Source organism: Hyposmocoma kahamanoa, unplaced genomic scaffold (genome assembly GCF_003589595.1).
Source record: "Hyposmocoma kahamanoa isolate Upper Pololo Valley unplaced genomic scaffold, ASM358959v1 262, whole genome shotgun sequence".
NCBI lineage: Eukaryota > Metazoa > Arthropoda > Insecta > Lepidoptera > Cosmopterigidae > Hyposmocoma > Hyposmocoma kahamanoa.
The window spans coordinates 2427090-2449841 of record NW_020653765.1 but is presented as its reverse complement, the minus strand read 5'-3'; the positions used below and the strand labels follow the sequence as shown (position 1 = coordinate 2449841).

At 35.9% G+C, this 22752-nt stretch overlaps 1 protein-coding gene across 1 annotated transcript in view; it reads left to right on the top strand.

Annotated features, from left to right (window-relative positions):
• Nucleotides 1-1307: 1307 nt before the first annotated feature.
• Nucleotides 1308-22752, top strand: part of LOC113228891 (protein mini spindles) — a 52471-nt gene continuing 31026 nt past the window's right edge. Inside the window, exons 1-5 of the mRNA XM_026462322.1 lie at nucleotides 1308-1393; nucleotides 3521-3771; nucleotides 11789-11919; nucleotides 20656-20900; nucleotides 21700-21863. Of these exons, the coding sequence (XP_026318107.1) occupies nucleotides 3570-3771; nucleotides 11789-11919; nucleotides 20656-20900; nucleotides 21700-21863 (742 nt within the window). The 5' untranslated portion in view covers nucleotides 1308-1393; nucleotides 3521-3569. The remainder of the gene's footprint in view (nucleotides 1394-3520; nucleotides 3772-11788; nucleotides 11920-20655; nucleotides 20901-21699; nucleotides 21864-22752) is intronic.

Genomic DNA, 22752 nt, shown 5'->3' with positions numbered 1-22752 from the left:
AGGTGAACCGGTTTCGCTGTCTGCGCCGGAAGAAATATGGAAAATTCTAGAATAAATGGTGAAGATCATCTTATGGACAAATTAGAGAATTAGAGTATTATCATGTGCCGTATACGTAAATCCTATACAAATATAACTTGAAATTTTAAAAATGTCTATTATTTTTTGTGTTTTTTTTTGACTGTGATAATCTAGCAACATTGGTTAAAAAGTCATCCGGTATCACGTGAGTATAGTCTCTTTTTACGTGACTCATACGTGCAAGTAAATAAAAACGATCTGGCTGACACGTGCAAATTTAAAAATAAATCCATACATTTCAAAGGGGTCGTGCATCTTATGTGATGCACTCACGTATTGTTTGTAACTTGAAATGCATCACATGTGATGCATGCACAGGGAACGTGTTAAAGCTAGTGCAAGTAGAAATTAAATTGTCCTAGTATTATGCATGTCAAAGAATTTTTCTCTACATCATAATACACATTGGTGTGAACTATTGTGGTAAGACTTCAATTTCATTGAAAATCGAATATAAAACACTACTATGAACAACTACTATAAAAATTCGATTTTAGAGTATGTTAAAAAAAGGCCAACAATGGTTTACCGATAAATGGGGTACATTTCATAAGTTGTTAATTGTCTATTTCAAGCCATAGATGTCAATTTTGTTTAATGTTGCCACATTTTCACATTAATACACAAAGTAAGGTAACTGAGAACATAATTGGACTCAAAAAGTTTCGAGTTTTAGTTTAATTTCCAAATACTAAACTGATGGAGCATAGACCACGGAATTCCACTATAAAGTTTGAAATAGTTCTGTTTAAAGAAGCAATAAGGGTCTGATTCACAATACCGAACGTCACGTGTATTCATCCTTATATATACTGAAAGTAAATAGACGTAACCTCATATTTATTGGCACTAGATTTCGATATAAATTAATTGAATTTATGAATATAGCTATATATTTTTCTTTTTACCACCAGTTCCAATGCAAACCAATTTATCTATATGCAAGTTTGTGCCAAAAAGAAATATATTTCGATACCTAATAGATTGTGTTTAATCTGTAACACAATTTGATGAAGGACACCTTATAATATATAATAACGGAAGATTTACAAACAAAACTGTAAATATTTAAATTCTAACGGTTTTTAAACATGACATATTTAGGGAGAATTGAAAGAAAATATGGCAACTTAGTTCCGTCCATTTTCATTTGCAAACTCAAAAAAACGACGACGGAAAAGAAATAGGCATTTCTTTTGTCGGTTAGGATAATTTCTTAATGTTGGATAATGTGACTTGAAAAGTTGATACTGCTGAGATTTAGTTTTGGTTGTTTTCGGTCTCAGACACTAAAGAGGACTGTTGTTTAACGGTAAGTATCGTGACATTTGACTTCGTTTTGTTTGGAAAGTAACCGATGTCGGGCGTTTCGTGAAGATGTGGACTAGTTTCTCGTCTCAGCTTATAATGGGCACGCCTATAAATGAACCGGCACGCAATTAACTATTAGTTCCGGAATATTGTAGATGGCCTTTTCGCTATATCGAATTAATGCACCGTTGAATCACTCGATTTATTGACGTAGTTTTACTCATGTTTTGTTGCCTTGTAACGTATTCTACTTTACTCCTACGCGCCGAAGAAAGTACTGACTATAAACTACGAATTGTAACACAGTATTACAATATATTTCTGTAAGTAGTTGTTATACATACCTTCAAAATACACCATAATTTGCACTACCGTCATTATAATTAATATTATAATTAAATGTTTTTAAATTAGGTTTTGGACACTATAAAAAAATAAATAAAAATATCGGTGTCGATATGTACTTCTGACCTTGTAAGGGAAACTGCATACTGTATTCAAAGGTCATGCATGAAATAATGTGCAGTGTTTATGTTCATGGCCACCCAGATTCCTTATTCGTAAAAAAAATAAAACTGTAAAATAAATTTGTACCAAATTCTTGTATTAATCTTTTACAATTTCAATTAGCCTGATGTATTTATTATATTATTCTTTTATTATATTTAAATTTAAAACTGAAATAAATGTGTTGTAAAGATTGTCCAATGTGCATAAGCGAGGTGACATTGACCATCATTTTTCAATAGAAATAATGATTTATGAGGAACATTATTTGCAGTATTTGTAAGTACCTTGTAGTGCAAGTTGGACCTCTGTTGGTGCAGATTTTAGAGTACCTTGGGCTTGGAGTTTCTAACCACTTTATAAATTGGATTACTCTAATTGTGAATTAATTTGTCTACTGCAACCAGTGTTGTCAGATGTAGGTTTACTATTTCCTTAACAATCTGGAGTTACAAAGGAGTCCAAGCTCTGACTCCAATTATTATTAGACAGATTATAGAAAAGTGGTCAAGAGCATGTCAAGCTTGACACTTAAGATTGAAATCAAACTCTATGCCGCTTACGATAAGAAGGGTCCAAAGTACAAAGTGTCAAGGTTGACGTCCTCTTGACTGTACATTACAATTGCTAGTTAAAAAAAAAATGTCAAAAAAAATTGTATTTTAGGTAAAAGCTATATTACCTGACATACATACTATACACTATTACACATTATATTACATATTACATTAAACATGTCATGCTTGATTTGGCCTTGTTTGCTGTGGAGTCTTAGGGTCGTATTCTAGAACTCTACTCAATGCTCAAGTCAGGATTGCAATTGAAACACAAGCACTGGAAATACGACCATAATGGCAGGGACTTGAGTATGATTTCGAGTGCTTTAAACCATACTCAAATCCTGACTTGAGCATTGAGTAGACTTCTAGAATATGACCCTTAATCTTGTGAGGAAAACAATAGTATTTGGAAATTTCAGAGGAGTAAGGTGTAATGACCACACGCAAATCACTGTGACTTTTCTGGATATCGTGGCCATCTGGCAACCCTTACGGCATTTCATAGTCAAATTTCAACACGATGTTGGTTCTGTAGTGTCCTAGTGTGGCACGTTGTTTCTTAACACACAGCCGTGTAGTGTAATCCATGGTTTTTAATTATTTTTAAATTTATTAAAAAAATTATAAAAATTGCTCAAAATCATTAGGAACATCGCGCGTCTCTACAACGCTTGATAGGTGCACCATGTGTTGCTATATTGCATATAAGATTGCCAGTGAACCAGCAGTTAGCACTCTGTATGCTAGTTGTTGAGGTTCTGGTTTTGTTTTCCAGTACAAGCAATTTAAGAAACAAACAATTATTATTGATTTCTGGTAATACCTTAAGACATACTTTCATAATGCTAGTCTTCATACAGAATTACTCTAGTTTGATGCTAGGTAACTGTTTTATTACCTATTACATTACATAGAAGTAAATGAGACACAGTGACTTATGTGTCCTAATTGAAATTGAATCCGTGAACTATTAATTATCTATATGGTATAATGCATGTGTTTGCTACTAGGTAGGGTTAGGTAAGACTTTAAATAATGGTGACATATTCTTTTGTCAACAGTCTTCTACATTGTAAAAAAACCCAGTATATGACAGTCTGAACTGACAAGATGGAGGATGAGAATGAGTATAAGAAGTTGCCGACGGAGGAGAAATGTGTCCACAAGCTATGGAAGGCTCGGGTTTTAGGCTATGAAGAAGCCATTAAACTCTTCAATCAGATTGACGATGAGAAATCTCCAGAATGGAACAAATACTTGGGGTTGATCAAGAAATTTGTCACGGACAGTAATGCTGTAGCCCAGGAGAGGGGTAATTATTTATTACATTTCCATAAGAATTTTATTAATTTCTTTCCCTTTTTTGCATAGAGAAACAAACATTCTCAATTAAACTGAACTAATTTCCAGTTTCTGAATTGGCCTATGTCGTGTCTGAAGTAAAATAAATCTATATTTATGTTTTTTCTGTATCTATTCTATACACATATACACAGAATTTTTTTTACTCAAATTTGTTTGTTTATTACTTGAAAGTTCTATAAAATAAAGTCTGCATTTATAAAATACCTGGTATATTGACAGTTGCAAAAGTGTTTTAGATATAATTGATTACAGGAGTTCGTATTTGGAGATTTAGTTAAGTTCAAGTAATACACATAGGGTAGATAATAAACTCCCTCTGAAATACTGGAATTATTAAGAATAAGATGGTAAAAAACTTAATTGTTATATTTTCACTACGTTTATCTCACTACAAAAATATAGAACAAAATAAAATACATTAATATCTGGGGCCCAATTCTGCAAATTTTTTTGAAACCACTTATAATTTATTGGAATTATAATAATATTCCCTATTCTACTAAAATCTAGTTACAATGGCAGTTGAGTCTCAACAGAGTGTCAGTGGAAGGGCAGTGAAGGCATTCATTCAACCTGTAATGATTGATGTTGCCTTACTAAAACTAACATAGAAATGATTATGCAATATGTAAATTTTTATCTCCCTTAATCAACAATTTATGGTCGAAACACGAAACTGCGAATCGACGCGATGCGAATTCGCAACGCAGAAAAATGCGACGCGATTTCGTGCGGCAAGGCATCTCACTGCCACGGCTCGGGTAACAATTCCTTCGACGATCGTCAACGGTACTCAACGTATAGTTTAAACTAGGTAGCGACATGGATCATAAAAAGAGTGTTGCACTGCTGTTATTGATAAGAAAGTATAGGAAAAAACACAAAGAAGATTAACATCGCCGGAATGCGCGATGCGGAGTATTTCGCAAATTCTTGCGGTGTGTCATGCGAGCTCATAGATTTCTACGATGCGACGTCGCATCACAGTTTTGTGTGTTGACCCTTAGTCTGCAAATATATATAACATTAGTGCAACTACACCATCGGCGTACCATCGATTCCCCATTGAAGAGTAGAAAAGAATTGCAATGGCAGTTGTATACAAGCTCGATTGACTAGTCAACCGTGACCATGGGACCTGTAAAAGGGCAGGAAACGTCGGTATGTTTGAAAAAACAAATATACGCTATTTAAATCCGGAAAAACAGTTTCATTTCCTAAATTTAAGAACTTTTAGCAGAATACCAAACATACAAAATCCTGCCATTGACACTATCGGCACATAACTGAGATGATTTAAAATTACCAGACATGGGGCCCTTGATTGCAGAGGGAAAAGTGTCACTGTTCGTAGAGTGAATAGTGTCATTCACTCTACGAACAATGACACTTTTTTGTATTTGTTTCAATTAACTTCATACATAACAAAGATAATTATACTCATAAGTAACATGCAGGTATATATAAACTATATATAGCACAGAATTCCAAAATGACTCATTTTACTTAGGATTTTTTATGAATCAAAATATCAGGTGTTACTACGAAATACTAGCACATTCATATAATCTACATTCAACATAATACGTCATGAATTTCTTCAGTCCATTATACACCCTACTGCTGCGCACGAGTCGCCTCTAATGACAAGGTTTACACTGGTAACTTCACACATATCCCTTGATTGATTACATACAATCAAGGGATATGCGTGAAGTCACCGATCACGATGGTTTCTTACACCGTTAGCCAGCGGTATTGCTACTTCACAATAATTGTGTGTAACACAGAAAGTAAGACATAGTGCAACACGGATTCGTACAGTCATCGTCAATCTCTATACTGCCACAGTTAGTTTAAAGGACGCTCGTCACATGCTTATACATATTTTAATTTTTTCCTAAGTGGATGAAGTATAAAGTCCAGAGAAAAGTAGACATTTTTTAACTACATTTCTTTAAACATTTTTTCTCGGTTTTGAGTTTTTGTCACAAGCGCGCTTTTACTAACGGCGGCAGTATACTAGGTTACCACCATTCTTTGTGACAAAAGCATGCAACTTTATATAAAAACTAAATAAATTTTAGATAACATCACATACCTAGCAAAGTAGGTAACTGAAGTGCTTGTGTTATGGAAGTCGGTAACTACGATGGTACCACAAACACCCACACACGAGACAATATAGATAAGTTAGTTTTCTATATTGACCCGGCCGGGGAACGAACCAGGCACCTCAGAAATAGCCACAACATAAAAACCGATGTGCAAGCAATTCGACCGCAGAGGTCGTCAAATACGGATTATTTACTAATAATTTCATAACTAAGTTTATTTCAAGGTTTCTTTCCTTTTGAGCAGCTTGAACTAGTTCCCCATTCCATGTTCGAAAATATTCAAACACAATGCTATTTTGACGCAATAACAATTCTATGTACTAATTAGGATCATTTACAAAAAGAGATCACATTATATATAATTAATGCAATAAAAATGTCCTACTCGATACCCAACAAAATTAGGTCACAAGGCATATCTAAGTACTTAATTATAATATAGTATAACAATTGAATTGTCTTCATGATAGATGACTTCCTAAAGTCATTGTAGGATGAAGATATTAAAAGTTTAAAAATAGTTTGTTTTGTAATGTGAGACATGAGACTTCCTTTGAAATCAAAGGAACGTTTTGTTTCTTTTAAGAAATAATATATGTGTTACTCTAGCAACAAAAGTGATAGATCTATTTGGTTTTATTGGAAGTGTGAGATTTGTATGTATACTTCGTTTCAATCCATTTTAAACAAAAAGTAAACAAACAAGTCACTGACCCGACCATAGACGGTTTAGTGATGGCCAATTGTAACGCCAAGTACAAATCGATTAATTAATTGAATGAATCGATTTTTTCAATTGAGTCATACTAGCGGTTTTCCTTACATGACCTATATAAGCGTATTTAAAATTTCAATTTAAATCTTCCTTCAAATCCTTAGACTTAGATACTCGTTTGATTGCGATTGAAATGTTCGATTTAATAATCGATTACTAAACTTTCATTGATTGAACCGAATGTTTTTTTTTCGAACATCACTATGCAACCATAGGCAAGTCATAGAAGTATAGATGAATAATAACCTTACTTCTAAACTACCATTTTTCAAATACGATTTTACGATGCTATTTAAATGAATATTGTTGGAAAAAGTAAATGATATATCAAATCGAAATCTTCGAAATATACGTGAAAGAGTTACTTATTTGACTTATTGAGTGATTGCTTTAGAATTTTAACCAAACAGGTTTGTTTACTTTTTGTTCAAAATAGATTGGAACAGACTATGCCAGTGTTGGGCGTTAATCAATTAAATTTCAATCAGAAATTCAATCAGGCTAAAAAATCAATTCAATTGAAATCTATTGCAATTAAAATTAATTGCAATGTCGCAATTAATTTTAGTTGCAATTAATATTGATTTGGGTGGTGTTGTGGTGGTGGGTTTGGGGTGTGTCAGGGGGTGGGTGTGTGGGTGGGTCACTCACCCACTCACTCATCCCGTATGCCCTATAAGTTTATCGTAATTGTCAGTTTTAATTGTTAATCAAAAAAATTTTAAAGATTGAAAATTGATGAATTGTTAATTGCAGATATGCGCGATTAACGATTGATTAATTGTTAGTTGCGAGAACCGCAATTAACAATTAATTAATTATTAATTGCCGTTTCGCAATTGACAATTAATTAATTGTTAATCTTTAATTGCCTGAACAATTAAATTTTGCTCAACACTGGTATGTACTACTCACGCTCTTGGATTACCTTTGGGGTAGGCAGAGACTATTAATCGTCACTTAGCGCGATCCTTCTTTAATCTTTTTATACAGACCGTCTTATTTTGCTCACTACGTACTTCAACCTTTTTAAGGACACTCTGAATTTGATCCGAGAATATACTTTTTGGCCCACCAGTGATGCTTTCCACGTTAGCTCTATATATTTCTTTCTTAATCTACTTCATTCATCTGCTCCATGTGCTCAAACCACCTCAACATACCGTTTTCTATTTTTGTCATAAAATTTTTGTTAGATTTGTATGTCTTAGTTTAGCAGTAGAGCTCCTTGTGAAAGTGTTCGTTCAGGGAAGTACTGCCAACCTTACGTATTTCTGCCGCCAAACGGTAATGTGAGCATTACCGAGTTGCGGTTTTGAAGGGCAAGGGTGCTAGTCAAATTACAGTCCCTTGGGACTTGTCAATTTATATCTCAGGGTGCTGTCACCCTGCGATATAAATTGCGCCTGTGCGCAGTGGCAGTGTCCTTCAGATCTTTGCAATTTAAAGCTCCGAGTGGCACTGCAAATACTACTACACACCTTGTTCGTCCTGTCACTTGGTATAGTAAAAAAAAAAATTAAAAAAAACAGGGAAGCATGGTAAGGGGGCTTTAACGAAAGCAGACACATTTGTTTGCTTTCTTTTTTTTACAATTTTGAAATCCAAATAAACGTTTTACCTATCTATCTGTCTAAATACTTGAATATAGGCATATGCAGTCACACCTTTTCGCGCTTCAGAACTTCTTTTCTAATCAGATTACCAACCATTATTTGGTGTATTTGTTTAGTGGATGATACAACGATGTCTTTACAGATTTAATTCCATTAGTCTTCATTAAGGCTTCAAAGTCACACGTGAAAAGCCATACAATCACCTGACTTGTAGCAGCCAATCTCACAAACACGGGGCTAGGTTGGCACTTCAATGAACTCCAGTATGTTTTTGTTTCTAACAATTCACCTTACTTCAGAAATTGAAACACTAATGGGTTCCGAAATGTATAAAGTTAACAGTTCCTTTGTTCAGTAATAGTCCGTTGTTCAGGCATTTAACAAACGACGTAAGACTTTCGCTGAGAGATAAGTTTACAGAATTTAGTATTCTTAATTCTGTAAACTTATTTTAATTTACAAAGTATAATCCTTGAATTTCTTACTATCTGCGTTACGAACGAGTAGATGTTTTTTTCTACATATGAAAAAATGTAATTTCGTTACCTGTGAAATAAAAATATTTTGAATTTCTTATTGTCAAATAAGACTAACAAAATGTTGAAATATATTTTTAAGGAATATATTTCTTTTTAATATTTCTTTTGTGTGAAATAAATTCTATTCTAAATTTAAGTAAAATATTTTGGAAGAAATGTCTAAAACTTTTAAGTGTTTATTAATTTGTATTCTTTTTCATTTGCATAAATAAAAGAAACTGGTACAAAATGGCCCACCTGATGTAAAGGGAAGTAATCATTAATATCCCAAAGGGGTTTCCGGTCATGCCATAAATCAACTGTACTTGTTGATTGCACTGGCTTTCCCTGTCTTTCAATTCAGAACACAACAGCGTATCTTTACGTTAGAAATAAGCACGGCGGTGATACATACCCACCCATAAAGACCCATAAAGAACAAAGAGCTCTACTCACAAAGAGTTATTGAACATCAAAGTCATGCCGAGTATCATTGAACTTTTTAGTGATAAGATCAATTTAACGATATCATCTACTCTCGCATGACCGTGTCACGTGTAGGCGACAGTGAAAGCTAATGTAATAAACCACGTGGGTAGACAGCAGACACGCTGTGCGCACGGTCAGATGTCGCGTGTTTCATCAGATTAGTAGAAATAATTCAATTGATGGCTTTGGTATTTTTGATAATAAATCAATGCTGGGATTTAGGACTGTTACAAGCTTTTCAGAAAGAGCGACTAGTGTGAAGGTGGATTCTACTTATACCATCATCGACCTATTTATACTTGTCAATGCTGGGCAAGGGCCTAATATCAGGCGAGGGTTTAGGCCATAAACCGCCACACTGGCCCAATGCGGGTTGAGGACTTGACACGATTTCCGAGGGTTGTGAACCTTCTTCGATGTGCAGGTTTCATCACGATGTTTTCCCTTACCAAAATGCTCATGGTGGGCATATAAATTCAACTTCAACTTTTGTGTCTATGGCTCCGTCGTTTTGCGCGACGATTTTGCCAATGTCAGGGTTGAAGAGAAACTCGGAGGTAAGAACCACAGCTTCTGCTTGAAAGGTGGTAGGGCATGCCATTGCTTCTAACTTAAAGTATATGTTTAAATTGGCGGTGCAGTCGTCTAGTTTCGTCGTCGTCGTTTCATCGTCGATTTGTATTGTTGTTTTTACCTTATAAATATTTATCAACGTGGAATATCATCCTTCGAATAAATCGAATTTAAATTTCACTTCTTTTGTCTACATTTAATTGCAGGCGACTCTACTAAAGTAAATTAAGAAATTGAACCAATTATTCACAGTGAAACTATATGAATTGAGACCACATTAGTTGCTTAGCTGCCTGCTGTACATCTCGTGAATTGCAGTGTAATTTGTCATCGGACAAGCAATATGCTGAAATAAAACAAGCGTCATTTTTGTTAGCATACGTTGTTCCTTTTATATGAGTAACTGACTGACATCACAAAGGAAAATGAAATAAAACGGACGAAAAATATAACAAAACAAAAAAATAAAATTAAAACACAAATTATTATGTAAACAAGATCACGAAGCATAAAGATACTCTTTTTGGTGCCAGCTGCTGTAACAAAAGGGTCACCAGCTCTCTCGCAACGTGTTCCCAGCACTGATTTTCAAATAAAAAAAGTGAGGATTTTGAGAAGTAATGTAATGTGGCACAGCTGTGTTTTAAAACTCGTCTCTTAAAACACCTTCTGAACAAGCTAAAAATCTAACTGTTTTGATATGAGCCATTATTCTTGAAAAGCAGCGATAGCATACTACTAAAATCACATTAAATAGAAAGGTTTCTGTAACTCGCTGCTCAAGTCGTGAGGTACCGTTTAAAAGATAACTGTGTTATGGTTTGTTGCAATATAATTCAGCTACGTAAACAGAAGACCCAAGTTTCACGAACGCACGTTTGCGTCGCTGCTAAAAGCCGCCGTGTGTTACCACTCTTTCAAGTAAAAGAGCTGTGGTGGGCTAATGGGAAGCGGTTGCTTCTCAATTTTGGTCGACGATTCGTATTCCTGTGCTTTTTGTACTTTTTTATTACGTACTAGTTTTTTATTATGTACTTGTATTATTGTATTATGTACTTTTGACATTAATTTATAAGTTACCTACATTTATCAATACCTCTCGCTGATTAAAAAAAACTGTAAGATACGTCTCGTACATAAAAAAAATTAAATACTTGTTACTAGTCGATCACTTCTGATGAAAATTTACAATCTACCTACGGTTGTGTAAAGACGCGAAATGTCTACAATAATAAATTGATGATACCGTCTTGTCGACATTTATATGGTAAAAAAAAAACAAAAAATTTACTAACTTGAAAACAAAAAAAATTACTATCTAGAACATTACTTCACTAATGTTGTTAGTAAAACGAACTCCTAATTTAATATTAAAAGACTATATACGATCCTTTTTGAAGAGACTCATGTTCAGCAGTGGCATGTACATATAGGTTTAGTAATATGGATAGGTGATAAGCGACACACTTATCCATAACAGTTGCAGTGCCACTCAGAGCGTTTAATCGCAAAGAACTTGGGTCACTGCCACTGCGCCCGTCACCCTGAGACATAAGTTGACAAGTCCCATGTACCTGTAATTTCACCATCACCCTTACCATTTAAAACCGGAACGAAGAATGTCAACACGCAGTAGTGCGAACGAACACACGCGAAGTTGATAGGAACAAAATAATAAGTAAAGTTTATTTGTGCCTGGTCAAATATTAGGAAGACAAATGCATACATTTTTTTTTTCAAAAAAATTCTACTTCATGGTTCTTAAGATAGTTTCCCTGTATCTCATATGATTTCGGTTTTCCTCATACTTCGGTTTAAAATATCACACTGCATATGTCAAGGAAATATGTAAATTCAATGAACATTGTTAATGTAGGTATGGAAGCGGCGTTGGTGTTCGTGGAGAACTGCGGTCATGCCGGCAAGACGGTCGGCGAGGTGATGGCTGGCATCGTCACCAAGTGCATCGCCGCTGCCAGAACTAAGACCAAGGAGCTTGCCTTACAGGTAAAACAATGTAAAACAAGCTATATAAGTATACTTTACGGCACATACATAACTTACCAAAACATATAGTTACATACAACTTTCGACCTTTTTCTGAGTACCAGTATCTTCCAAATAAGAAGACTAGTACTAATGATGTTTTTAACTATAAAAGGATCATCTTTTAACCACAAACAAGACTAGCTCGAAAAAATAATAATAACACACACTCACCACGGCCCCGCACTAGGGAATCCGTGTCGCGGGTGCCATGGACTCCCAAATAGACAATCATAAATTGAACAAAAACCTGATCGATCACCCCTTACCAGCACCTTATACCGAGTCAGTTTTAGTAGCAGTAGAGCTCCTTGTGAAAGATTTCGTCTAGGGAAGTACTGCCACTTTACTTATTTCTGCCGCCAAGCGGTAATGTGAGCATTACTGCGTTCCGTTACGACTTGTCCGTCCCGTTGCTTAGTATCATAAAAAAAATCCTTTGCCATATTTACGTTTGGAAGGTTGTAGTACGAACAACGGCACATCAGACTACAAATTTTTGTTCGAAAATCGCCTCCATTGCAACGGAACAATATACGTCAATGTGTAGCTTGATGTGCGCTGGCGTGTGTACATTACTGCAGAGGCCCGGGAAGTAAGGGATTGCTGGACGAGGGAGTTACTACGAGTCAAGCAATCCCCGTTCCGACCGAGGCGTGTATAGTGCTTTTCTCAAACAATGCGAGGAAATAATATATAATAAAAAAAGTAAGAAAACAAAATTAATTAATATTAAAAGTATAATATTATATAAATGTATTGTGATTTTCTTTGTGTTGATATTCGTGATCTCTACGCTCCTGCATGCACCGTTTATCCCCAGAATTACAGCAACCTGAAACAAACAAAGGTTTATTTTACTGTATCGAAACTAATATCTTTCAACGTTACACATTACGGTATATATACGATCAAATCTTGCTTAGGGTCATATTCCAGAACTCTACTCAATTGCTCAAGTCAGGACTTGAGTATGATTTCAAGCATTTGAAATACGACCCTAATAGCAAGGACTTGAGTATGATTATAGGATATATAGGATTATAGGATAGTTCCTATTCCACTTTAAACTAGATTTCACAAAATAATTGAAAGTCAAAATAAAAACGACACTTTTCCCTCCAAAAGGCCCAGAGCGAATCTCCTAAGAAATTGTCACCTGGAGCTTCGTTTAATAATTTCAATAAGTTTTCTGCAGTAAATATTTTTGATTTTTTAGTTTTGTAACCAGCAGATTGGCGCTTCAGTAGGGACTTCAAGTTACTGTATTCCAATGATGACTCTGTGTTGAAGTTGGACTGTACCTACATTTGAGTATGGAATACGTGGCCCATAACGTTGATGGCATTTGAGTTTGAGCAAGTTCGCTAAAATAAGCTACAAACACCGTCTTTGAAAACGAATTAGCATTTTTTTTGCTTCTCCATTGCATGAAAGTTTCTTATGTTTTCGCGTATCTTACTTTGCTCATAGCCGGCAACAAGTTTTCCATCGCTAATATTGCCTCGTTTTGAATTAGGAGGAGTATATACAATCCATTTCTGTATTTTCGTTACCGCTAGTCTCACTCATTTTAACGACAACAATACAAAAAAGTTGAAAAACAATAAAAAAAGAATACCAAAGCACTTTAGTTTATTTTACCGCCTTTTTCTTTTTTTTTAAGTACGCTTACTTAGGTATTTATACATAGGTATTTTTAATTCTCGCTATTACTAACACCGGACAGTTCGCTGTATGAGTTTTTCCTTTGCCTGTTTTCATAGTTCATCTAGATTTAAAAGTTTAGAAAAGTGGACAGTAATGGAATTTTATACTTGCTATGCTGGCCTTGGCCGGGAAGAAGTCTCACGGTTCCTAAATGACTAACTTCCCGTATTCGTTTTTTGAAAGTAATGCAAACATTTCCGAGCATGTTGGAGAAAAATAAATTATGGACCGCATTGCGGTCTGTTTAGCAGTTTTCTGCGACTTTCTTGGATTTCTCTTAGTTGCTTTTTACGATGCTCACTTTTCAAAAATACCAAAGCTGTTCATTTTTAAAGTACAGCGAGCGAAACTTTCTTGGCATTCACTTAAATTGCATAAGGAATTATTCGGTCGTTCCTCAACCACAATATGTTTTAACGAAGCCCAAATTTAATTTTGAGTTTCACCTGTGATCTGAAGTAATTGAGGTCAACGGTCACCATGTTAAGTTTAAAAATTATATAGAACTGTGAAAGAAGAAGAAGAAGAAACATAAAAAGGACTATTGCGATTCGATAAGGAATCGAAATTGCGCTTAGTATACAAGGCTATTTGTAAAATAGTAATGACAACCTCGCAGAACTATATTACTAACATTATAAACGACTGCTTATAGTTCCATAACTTTTAATAATTCATCAGACTTTATTTTTGTACAAAAATAAATATATTTGAATGGATCGCTCGAAACAGTGCGGTACGGTAATAAAAAAACGAGCTGGCTTAAAACCATTCCGATGCAAATGCAGGGGATCGTCAGGGAGGGCGACGCGTGCACGTTTCAACTTATTATCTTACTACCAAATGGATCAATTTCAGGTTAGTGTTATCTAACTAATTTTGGTGGCAATTTTCATTATTTAAGTATTCTTGAATATTATCATGCATGTAATACCCTGAAATGTTATTTAATATTTGACGATAATTGACTCGAAGAATAAAGAATTGCCACCGAAATTATGTAGAGAATACTAACTTGAAATTTACTCTAAAAAGTGTCAGATAGTACGACAAAAACTTAAAAGATTATTTTTGGTAAATTCATGCGAAACTTGTTTTATGATGTTAGTAATGTAGTCCTGCGAAGTTATTGGTGTTTTACCCTGTATATAATGTGTAAGGAAATTTTATTTTTTATTGCGAATAATAAGTTAACCACTGCCTGCTGAGATCGCGTGTGGATGAAACCAGTTTATTTGCCTAGCATCAGAACTAGGTCTCGTATGAAATATGACGTTAACAAATCGTTTTCTGTTCGGTTATTCACGTCTTTTACGAACTGGTATTTATTTGAATTGTGGCGTTAGAAACTTCGATTACAAATTTAGCTCTGTGGAAACATCAATCTAACCCGAAAGAGCTTCTGTAAGGATAAAAACGTCTATAATATATATGTCAGGTTACTTAGAGCTGAGTAGATGATGGATTCCGTAACAGCACAGCGCACTCTGTTATGCTCATTATTTATTCGTTAAATATTTATTTACTTAAGTTATTTATTCGTATTATTTGTTAACTTGTAATGAGGCGTTGTGTTTTCATTTGTTTTAAGTGTTGTGTTGTAATTGCAAAGTATTATGTATTGTAATTATATAATGCGTGTGTACTGTGATTTTTTTAAATGGAATTAATGTTTTTTCATTTATATGAGCGGTGTGGGAGAAAACATTAGAAAAACTGACTTTTCAATCGAGAAGTCGATGGTTCGAATCGCCGTGGGATATACTTGTAGCTTTAATTTCTATGTTACGTACATTTGTGAATGCTTGCTAACAGATTGACTGCATGTTTGCAGTTAATGCGTGAAGTCGTAATCAACTTCACGCATTAACTGCATGCAGTCTAATTCTGCTGCATTAAGTCGGTTTTGACTGCATGCAGTAAATGCGTGAAGTCGTTATCCGAGACCTCGACTGCATGAAGTTGATAACGACTTCACGCATTTGAAACCGTCTTCGTACAGCCGAGATCGACTTCACGCATTAACTGTAAACGCGGAGTGCGAGCACCACTCTCATGCCCGCTGGCTATTCCGTTTAATTTCTTGATTTTAATAAATGTTTAAGATGGAGTTGATTTTTAGCGTGTTTGCATTGTAAATTTTATGCGTATGTAGCAAAACTACATTGTAAATTGTATACGTATGTGTTAGCAAAACTTTTCCTTATAAGCCGAAAAATCCGGACAGATGACAAATATTGATAAAATACGGACAGTAGGTCAAAAAGCCGTACATCAAGAATCCAGACGCATGGTAACCCTACTCAATCTATCCATTATTAATAGAATATAATCGTTGGTATATTGACAGATACCACCTCAAGTCACCAAGACCTGGCACTTAAGGACTTATTAACGATCTTAAGTCGTAGCTTCAGTGCTGATTGAAGTTTGTTATTGGGCTCTCAAGTAATATTCATCCAAAAAGACTGAAGCAAGATGTTACTTCTTAAATGCTTCTTAACATCGGTCTTACAATTGAGATCGATTTTGATTTCAATTCTGTTTTACTGAATAATAATTATCATGATTTTATTCGTTAATTGGAATTTTGATTTGTTTTTGTAAATTTAATTAATTTAAACTTTTACTTACGACAATTTTTAAATTTTGTTTATAATTTATTAATTTAGTTAGATTCGGTTATGTGTTTTAAAGAATGTCGAGATTGACATTTTGAAGATTTTAATTTTATTTTCCAAAGTATGCTGCCCCTCTCGTCATAACTAACGCATTTGCGGTTTTTTTCTTTGAAAAATGTCAGCTGCTTGATACTTAACAATAAAACTCGTTTACGTTTGTTATGATAATATTTTACGTTTGGGCATTATGTATCTCAATAATCAAAAGTGAAACGGTTGTAACCCTAACAAGCCGTGACCAGGTTCACGGCAGTAAAACAGAAAACTTCAGGTTCACAAATTTATTTAAAGTCGGTTAAAGAGAAGAAAGGTAACAAGAAGTAAGGCTGTAACAATATAAGGTATACATAGAAAACAGGTACATTATTATAAAACACTACGTTTCCTAACTTGATGAAAAAGATATTAATTAGACACTTACCCCTAAAAGGGCCGAGTTATACTGAATTACAGATACGTATTCATAGGTACATGATAAGGCTGTAGTGGATATAAAAGGAATCAAAATTAGACGCGATTGAATTTTAACCAGCTCCGTACGCTGTCGCGATCGAGCAGGGAGTGAGAGTGGAACGAAACAAAATCAGAATGCGAGGCAGAAGAGCTATAGAACAATTCAAAACTTAAATTTAAATACGAGTGGCCAGGAACCGGAGAAAGGAGATAAAAAGGTGGAATGACGATGTAAGGAGGTCACACCGTCACAAAAGTTACTAATATTAATACTAATACTACTAACAAAGTACGGACCTCACTGTCTGGGCTGATAATATTTTTTATTTTACGTCATTATTCCAAATTTTTGTGCAAGAAATTTGGGCTTTTAGAAAAGAACACACAGTGACATTTCCGTAGCGAAATAATTGAAGGGCAAGAACTGGGTCACAAATTAGTTACTTCAACCGTAACTATAGATTATTTCTAGCTCGATACGTAGCAAGTGTGAATGCCCGGCCTCCAATCAATGGCGATAACCGCCCGGGTTCATTGACTATGTTTCGAAACAGACTTTTATCCTAATGACAGAATGGTTCCTTTTTTTTTTTAATTTTTTTTTTGCTCTTAGGAGCACTGCCACCGCGCCTGTCACCCTGAGATAAGTTGCCCCAGCAGTTGTATTCGGCGGACCACCATGTCCGCCGTTACTGAGGCTCTTCGGGCCGCCTCCTGGAAGGTGGTCCTCCGGACGGCCACCATGGCGTGTCATCGGCGTACGCGATGACCGCCGTCCGGGGGAGCAGCGCGCCCCTCAGCACCCAATCGTACCCCAGGTTCCACAGTAGTGGTCCTAATACGGACCCCTGGGGTACCCCAGGTTCCACAGTAGTGGTCCTAATACGGACCCCTGGGGTACTCCGCACCTCATTGGGCGCTCGGCGCGCCTCCCTTCCCTCGTCTGGTAGAGCACCACCCTGTCCTCCAGGTAGTGCTCCACCAGACGGCTGAGGTACCTGGGGATATTATGGTACCTCAGCGCCTCCCTGATAACGGCGAAGGGGAGAGTGCCGAAGGCGTTGGCTATGTCCAACGACACAGCCACCACGCCTTCCCCCTCGCCGTTACCCTCCTCCACGATGTGTCGCAGCGACTCCAGGGCGTCCAGAGTGGAGAGTCCAGCCCTGAACCCGTACTGCCGCTGCGACACATCGGGGTCTGTCTCCTCAGGTGTTCGTTGATCCTGGAGGCGATGATTCAATCCAGGATCTTCGCCACCTCGTCCAGCAGGACGAGGTGCCTGAAACCCGAGGGGGAGTCCGCAGGTCGTGGTGAAACATCCTGACATTCAATAAAACACTTAATTAAATAAATAAATTTATCAAATTTAATGACAATATGAATATGGAAGCTATTTTTAAAGGAAATGGAGTACACCGAATTTGGAACTTACCAAATGTGCCTACCTATTGCTCACGTTGTTCGCATCAATGTGTCTTTCTGAATCATCGTATTCCAAAATGAAATATACAAAAAATGTATACAGAATCGGCTTACTGATTCTCACCTTAATGACGTATTATTGAGAGCATGTAGGTATTATAAACCCGATTTGCGTAAAATAAAAATAGATATAAATTAATTTGCTACTCCGTGAACCCAGTGAAGGTTAAATCGTGCAAAATAACTACGCCTGTGTTGAATATTTTTTTCATGTAGTTAATTTTCTCACTCTCCCTCCGCATAAAATTAATAAAATAATTAATTAATTACTTGTGGAAAATAGTAAATAATTAGTCGCAGTATCGAATATCACGTTAATTTTAAATAATCGTTTTGACATATTTACGTTTGTGCTTTATTTATTATACGGGTGTAAATGTAAAACCAGGTCCCCGACTGACGTAAAAAAGGCCATCTCCCAAAAATATTGCGGCCCGCATAACAGCGAACATACATGTGATCCGAAGAAAAATGGTTGAATATAGCGGTTCCAAACCTTCTCCTTAGATGAGACCCGTGCCCAATAATGGGACGTGTAGTGAGTTGACGATAAACAGAAATGCTAAGGATTTTTTGTACATGTCAATGTTATTTTTTTACAATAACTTTCAAATACTTGAAAAGTTATTGTTCGTTCTTATATTAAAAAATACAACCTGACGAGCCCGCCATCGTTTGATGGCGTCACAAAACCTAGTGAAAAGTAGAAATTTATTACTGCTGTCTCACATAACCGGGTTTTAACTTGTACATCCGTTAAACATGTTACTGGCCAAAAGTGGGTAGGGGACATGTCTACTAATAGCTACGATGAGTCGTTGTCGTTATTAAATATGTTTGAATAACTTATCTCATAAATATGTAGACTCGAATGTTAATATCTTGCATCCTTTCATAGATATTTGCAAGGGATTTATTTAAGATTTACCAACACATGAGTACATTGTTACAATTATAGGAACTTATGCTAGCAAAAAATGCATCAAACAATTACAGGTAAATACCACTTGCAATTTTTACATGATGGACAATGCAATTGACAACTTGAAACTACATCAAGTTAATAACAACAGTAAATTTAAAAAAAATACAAGTAAAGATGCAATGAAACATTGGATTACAACAAGAACATCATAATTGTAGGAAATATTTGTTAAGTAAAAAAGTAACTACGGGGGTAAAAATGTATATTTAATTGTAATTAATTGGGAGTTATTATAATAGAGCGAATCTTGTTAGGTGAGTCATTGTGAATATCTAGTCGGTCACTATATTCATATACCAATTTGCACAGTCTGGAGACGGGAGAATTTGAACCGAACACTGTTGTGTTTCGAAGCGGTAGATAGAGGAGTTACTTTATTCCGAGGGTATCTTACTGGGACACGTATGTTAAATTTACTTAGTAATTGATCATCATTTATTAAATAAGTTTGGAAACTTCACCAGAGATCCGATTAGACAGACTTTAAAGGTCAATGAAATAACACAAAATCTCTCTCTGAAATTGTATTTTGTTCTATATTTTTAATATGCATCTATTAATCACTACGGTAGTGTATTTAGAGAAAAGCTTTCCAATTGCAATTAAAAATATAGGTCTTTTCCTAAGAATATAGGTAAAGACAGAAGACGTCGGTTCGAATCCAGCCGGATCGAAGGAATTTTTTCTGAGTATTCGATCTTGGTATTAATAATTATAACAAACTGGTGGAGCAATTGCACATAAAAATAATTGAATATCAATTCAATAAAAATGCATATAGGTATTCGGTTTTATTGCCTTTAAGTTTTAATAATTTCAAATTTAAAAGTTTTAGTAAATATACTCTCTATACATCTTATTTTGCGAAAATTTGTGACCGTCAGGATGACCGGACCAAATGAGATATGCAAATCAAACTATGCGCTTTATTTACTACCTATTTGCTACCTATAATAAAATATTTGCTACCTTGGCGATAATGACTATATCGAAAGGATTAAAGTGACCAATCATGCTGACGTCAGGTCGGCTGTACACTTTTATTTTCTCACTATTGTTTATCATTTACGTCTTTGATCCTTCTGTTTATTTGCTATCCAAACTTTTTTTTTCACTCTTTTAGGAAACTTCTTTAGAAAGTTAAAAAAATACATTAACGCGCCCGCGGAAAAGTTTATGACAGTTATTTTCTCTATGTAATTGCTAATGTTTTACCATCTAACACAATCACTCACGGAGGTTTGATTAGCATATCTCGTGTCATCCTGATGGTCACTCATATCGGTGCCGTATTTTCCAAATAATAACATCATATAACTTATGTATTCCCTGTACACAATGCTTTTATTTGGCTTTCTTTATCAAACTGATCTTTTTTTGCAGTTAACCCTGATGTACGTCGAGATAGAAAAACACGACATCGTAGAAGAGGAGCTGCTAAAAGGCATGGAACAAAAGAACCCAAAAGTAGTGGCAGCTTGTACAGCCGCGTTGACCACCGCTCTCAGGCAGTTTGGCAACAAAGTCATCGCGATCAAACCGATGGTGAAGAAAATCCCAGTACTGCTCACGGATAGGGATAAGGGAGTGAGAGATGAAATGAAGGCGCTAGTTATTGAGATGCACAGGTTTGTGTACACTACTTATTAATTTAACAATACTGGCACGAGAAGCATTTCTATAAAAAATACTTAGCGGTCGCAAGGAAACCTAAAATTTGCTAAGCAAATTTCTACTATCGCGACTTAAACGCTGTAATTAATATGTTCAGGCGTTGCTTTGCAGAAGTCCATGGTAATTAAAATGGAAGTAAATTAATTTGCTACTCCGCCAATCGTGTGGAGGTTAAACTTGTGTTGTAGTTGTTTTTCCAATGCAGCGTTGCAAATAAATGAACCGCTTGAGAAAAAAGAAAAAATATTCTACACACCTACACTTCCCTCTCAGCGTAGGGTTGTCACATTATTATTTTGGTTGCACAGGTTTAAACATAATTTGTAAAAATTAAGTTGTTTATCACAGTATTCTCGTACTATATTGAAATAACCTTTGTTAACAGCAGTACTTACTTATTGATACTTTTATACAAGCATCGCGGCTTGGTGTCTCGATTATGGGAGTATAATTATGAAATAGAAATGAAATGCTGAACAATTCTAAATTTGAGGCACTCTTATTCAAACAACTATAATAAACTTACTAGTGGACGTCATTTTTTAAACACTGAGCGAACGCTTTTATAACGAATGGCGCGTGAGACGCGCTATGCAACGCGAGATTATACGAATGTGTGCGTGCGGCGTGCGGCGTGCGGCGGGCGGGCACACATACCTGCCGCGCTGCTACGTTTGTTTATAGTCACACTGTTTGTCTTATACTATGGTATAGTAAGCTTACTTTATAACCAATTTTCTCTTGTTGCAACAGGTGGATTGGACCGGCAATAGAGCCGCACATTGCCTCCCTTCAAGCAGTGATGCAGCAAGAACTTCGCGAAGCATTTGGAGGTTCAGGAGGTGCCCAGCCAACTCGGTATTTGCGCTCACAGCAAAGTCGTGTTAGGGTTACACCGGCAACCGACGCCGGAGATGGTATGTATTCTCAGACTTCCATCAATATTAACAAAGCAAAAAAAACCTTACTTGTTTCTGCCGCTAAACAGTAATGTCAGTATTACTGTGTTCCGGTTTTGAAGGGTAAGGGTGCTGGTGAAATTACAGGCACATTGTCAACGTAAGCCTCAGGTTGTCGGGCGCAGTTACAGTGCTCATCAGATCTTAGCGATTTAAAGCTCTGAGTGGCACTGCAACTGTTATGGACAAGCGTGTCGCTTACCATAAGCACATGACTTGTTCGTCCCGTCACTTAGAATTATAAATAATAAAAAAATCGGAGATCGCTCACAAGGACGACGGCTATGTATGTCGTCGTTATACGACATAGAACGTGTACATTTCCCCTGCTATACAGTACACATTAGAGACTTTTTAGAATAGCGACTTATCTCCACAACAACTAAGAGTCGCCTCAAATGCTGCAGGCCGTCGACGCGACACTGCGTTACATTAGAACGAGGAATGCAACATAAACGTTATCTTCTACAAGACAAGTTTCCATTTCTTTTAACAAAAACTGAAAAAAGAACAAATGAACGATTTTCGCCTGTGGTATTTTTTGAGGGATATTAAAATTTAATGCGGCTTAATAACTGGCTTAATTTAGTGGTAAATATTATGGAGTACAATTGCTTGATTTTTTTATAATTAATACACTAGTTGGGGGAGTTATTTACCTAGTTTTAATTTACTAAATGGTATAAATATATTATGAATGAGATACATAACTCTTCTCTATTTCGGTTAAGAGGTGACTGAGCATCGCATTTGCTTTTATGAAGTCGATTACAGCTCAACGCACTGCTGTAGCATCGCAGTTGCCCGTCAATGCGACAGCCGTGTATGCAAAGTGCAATTTCATACA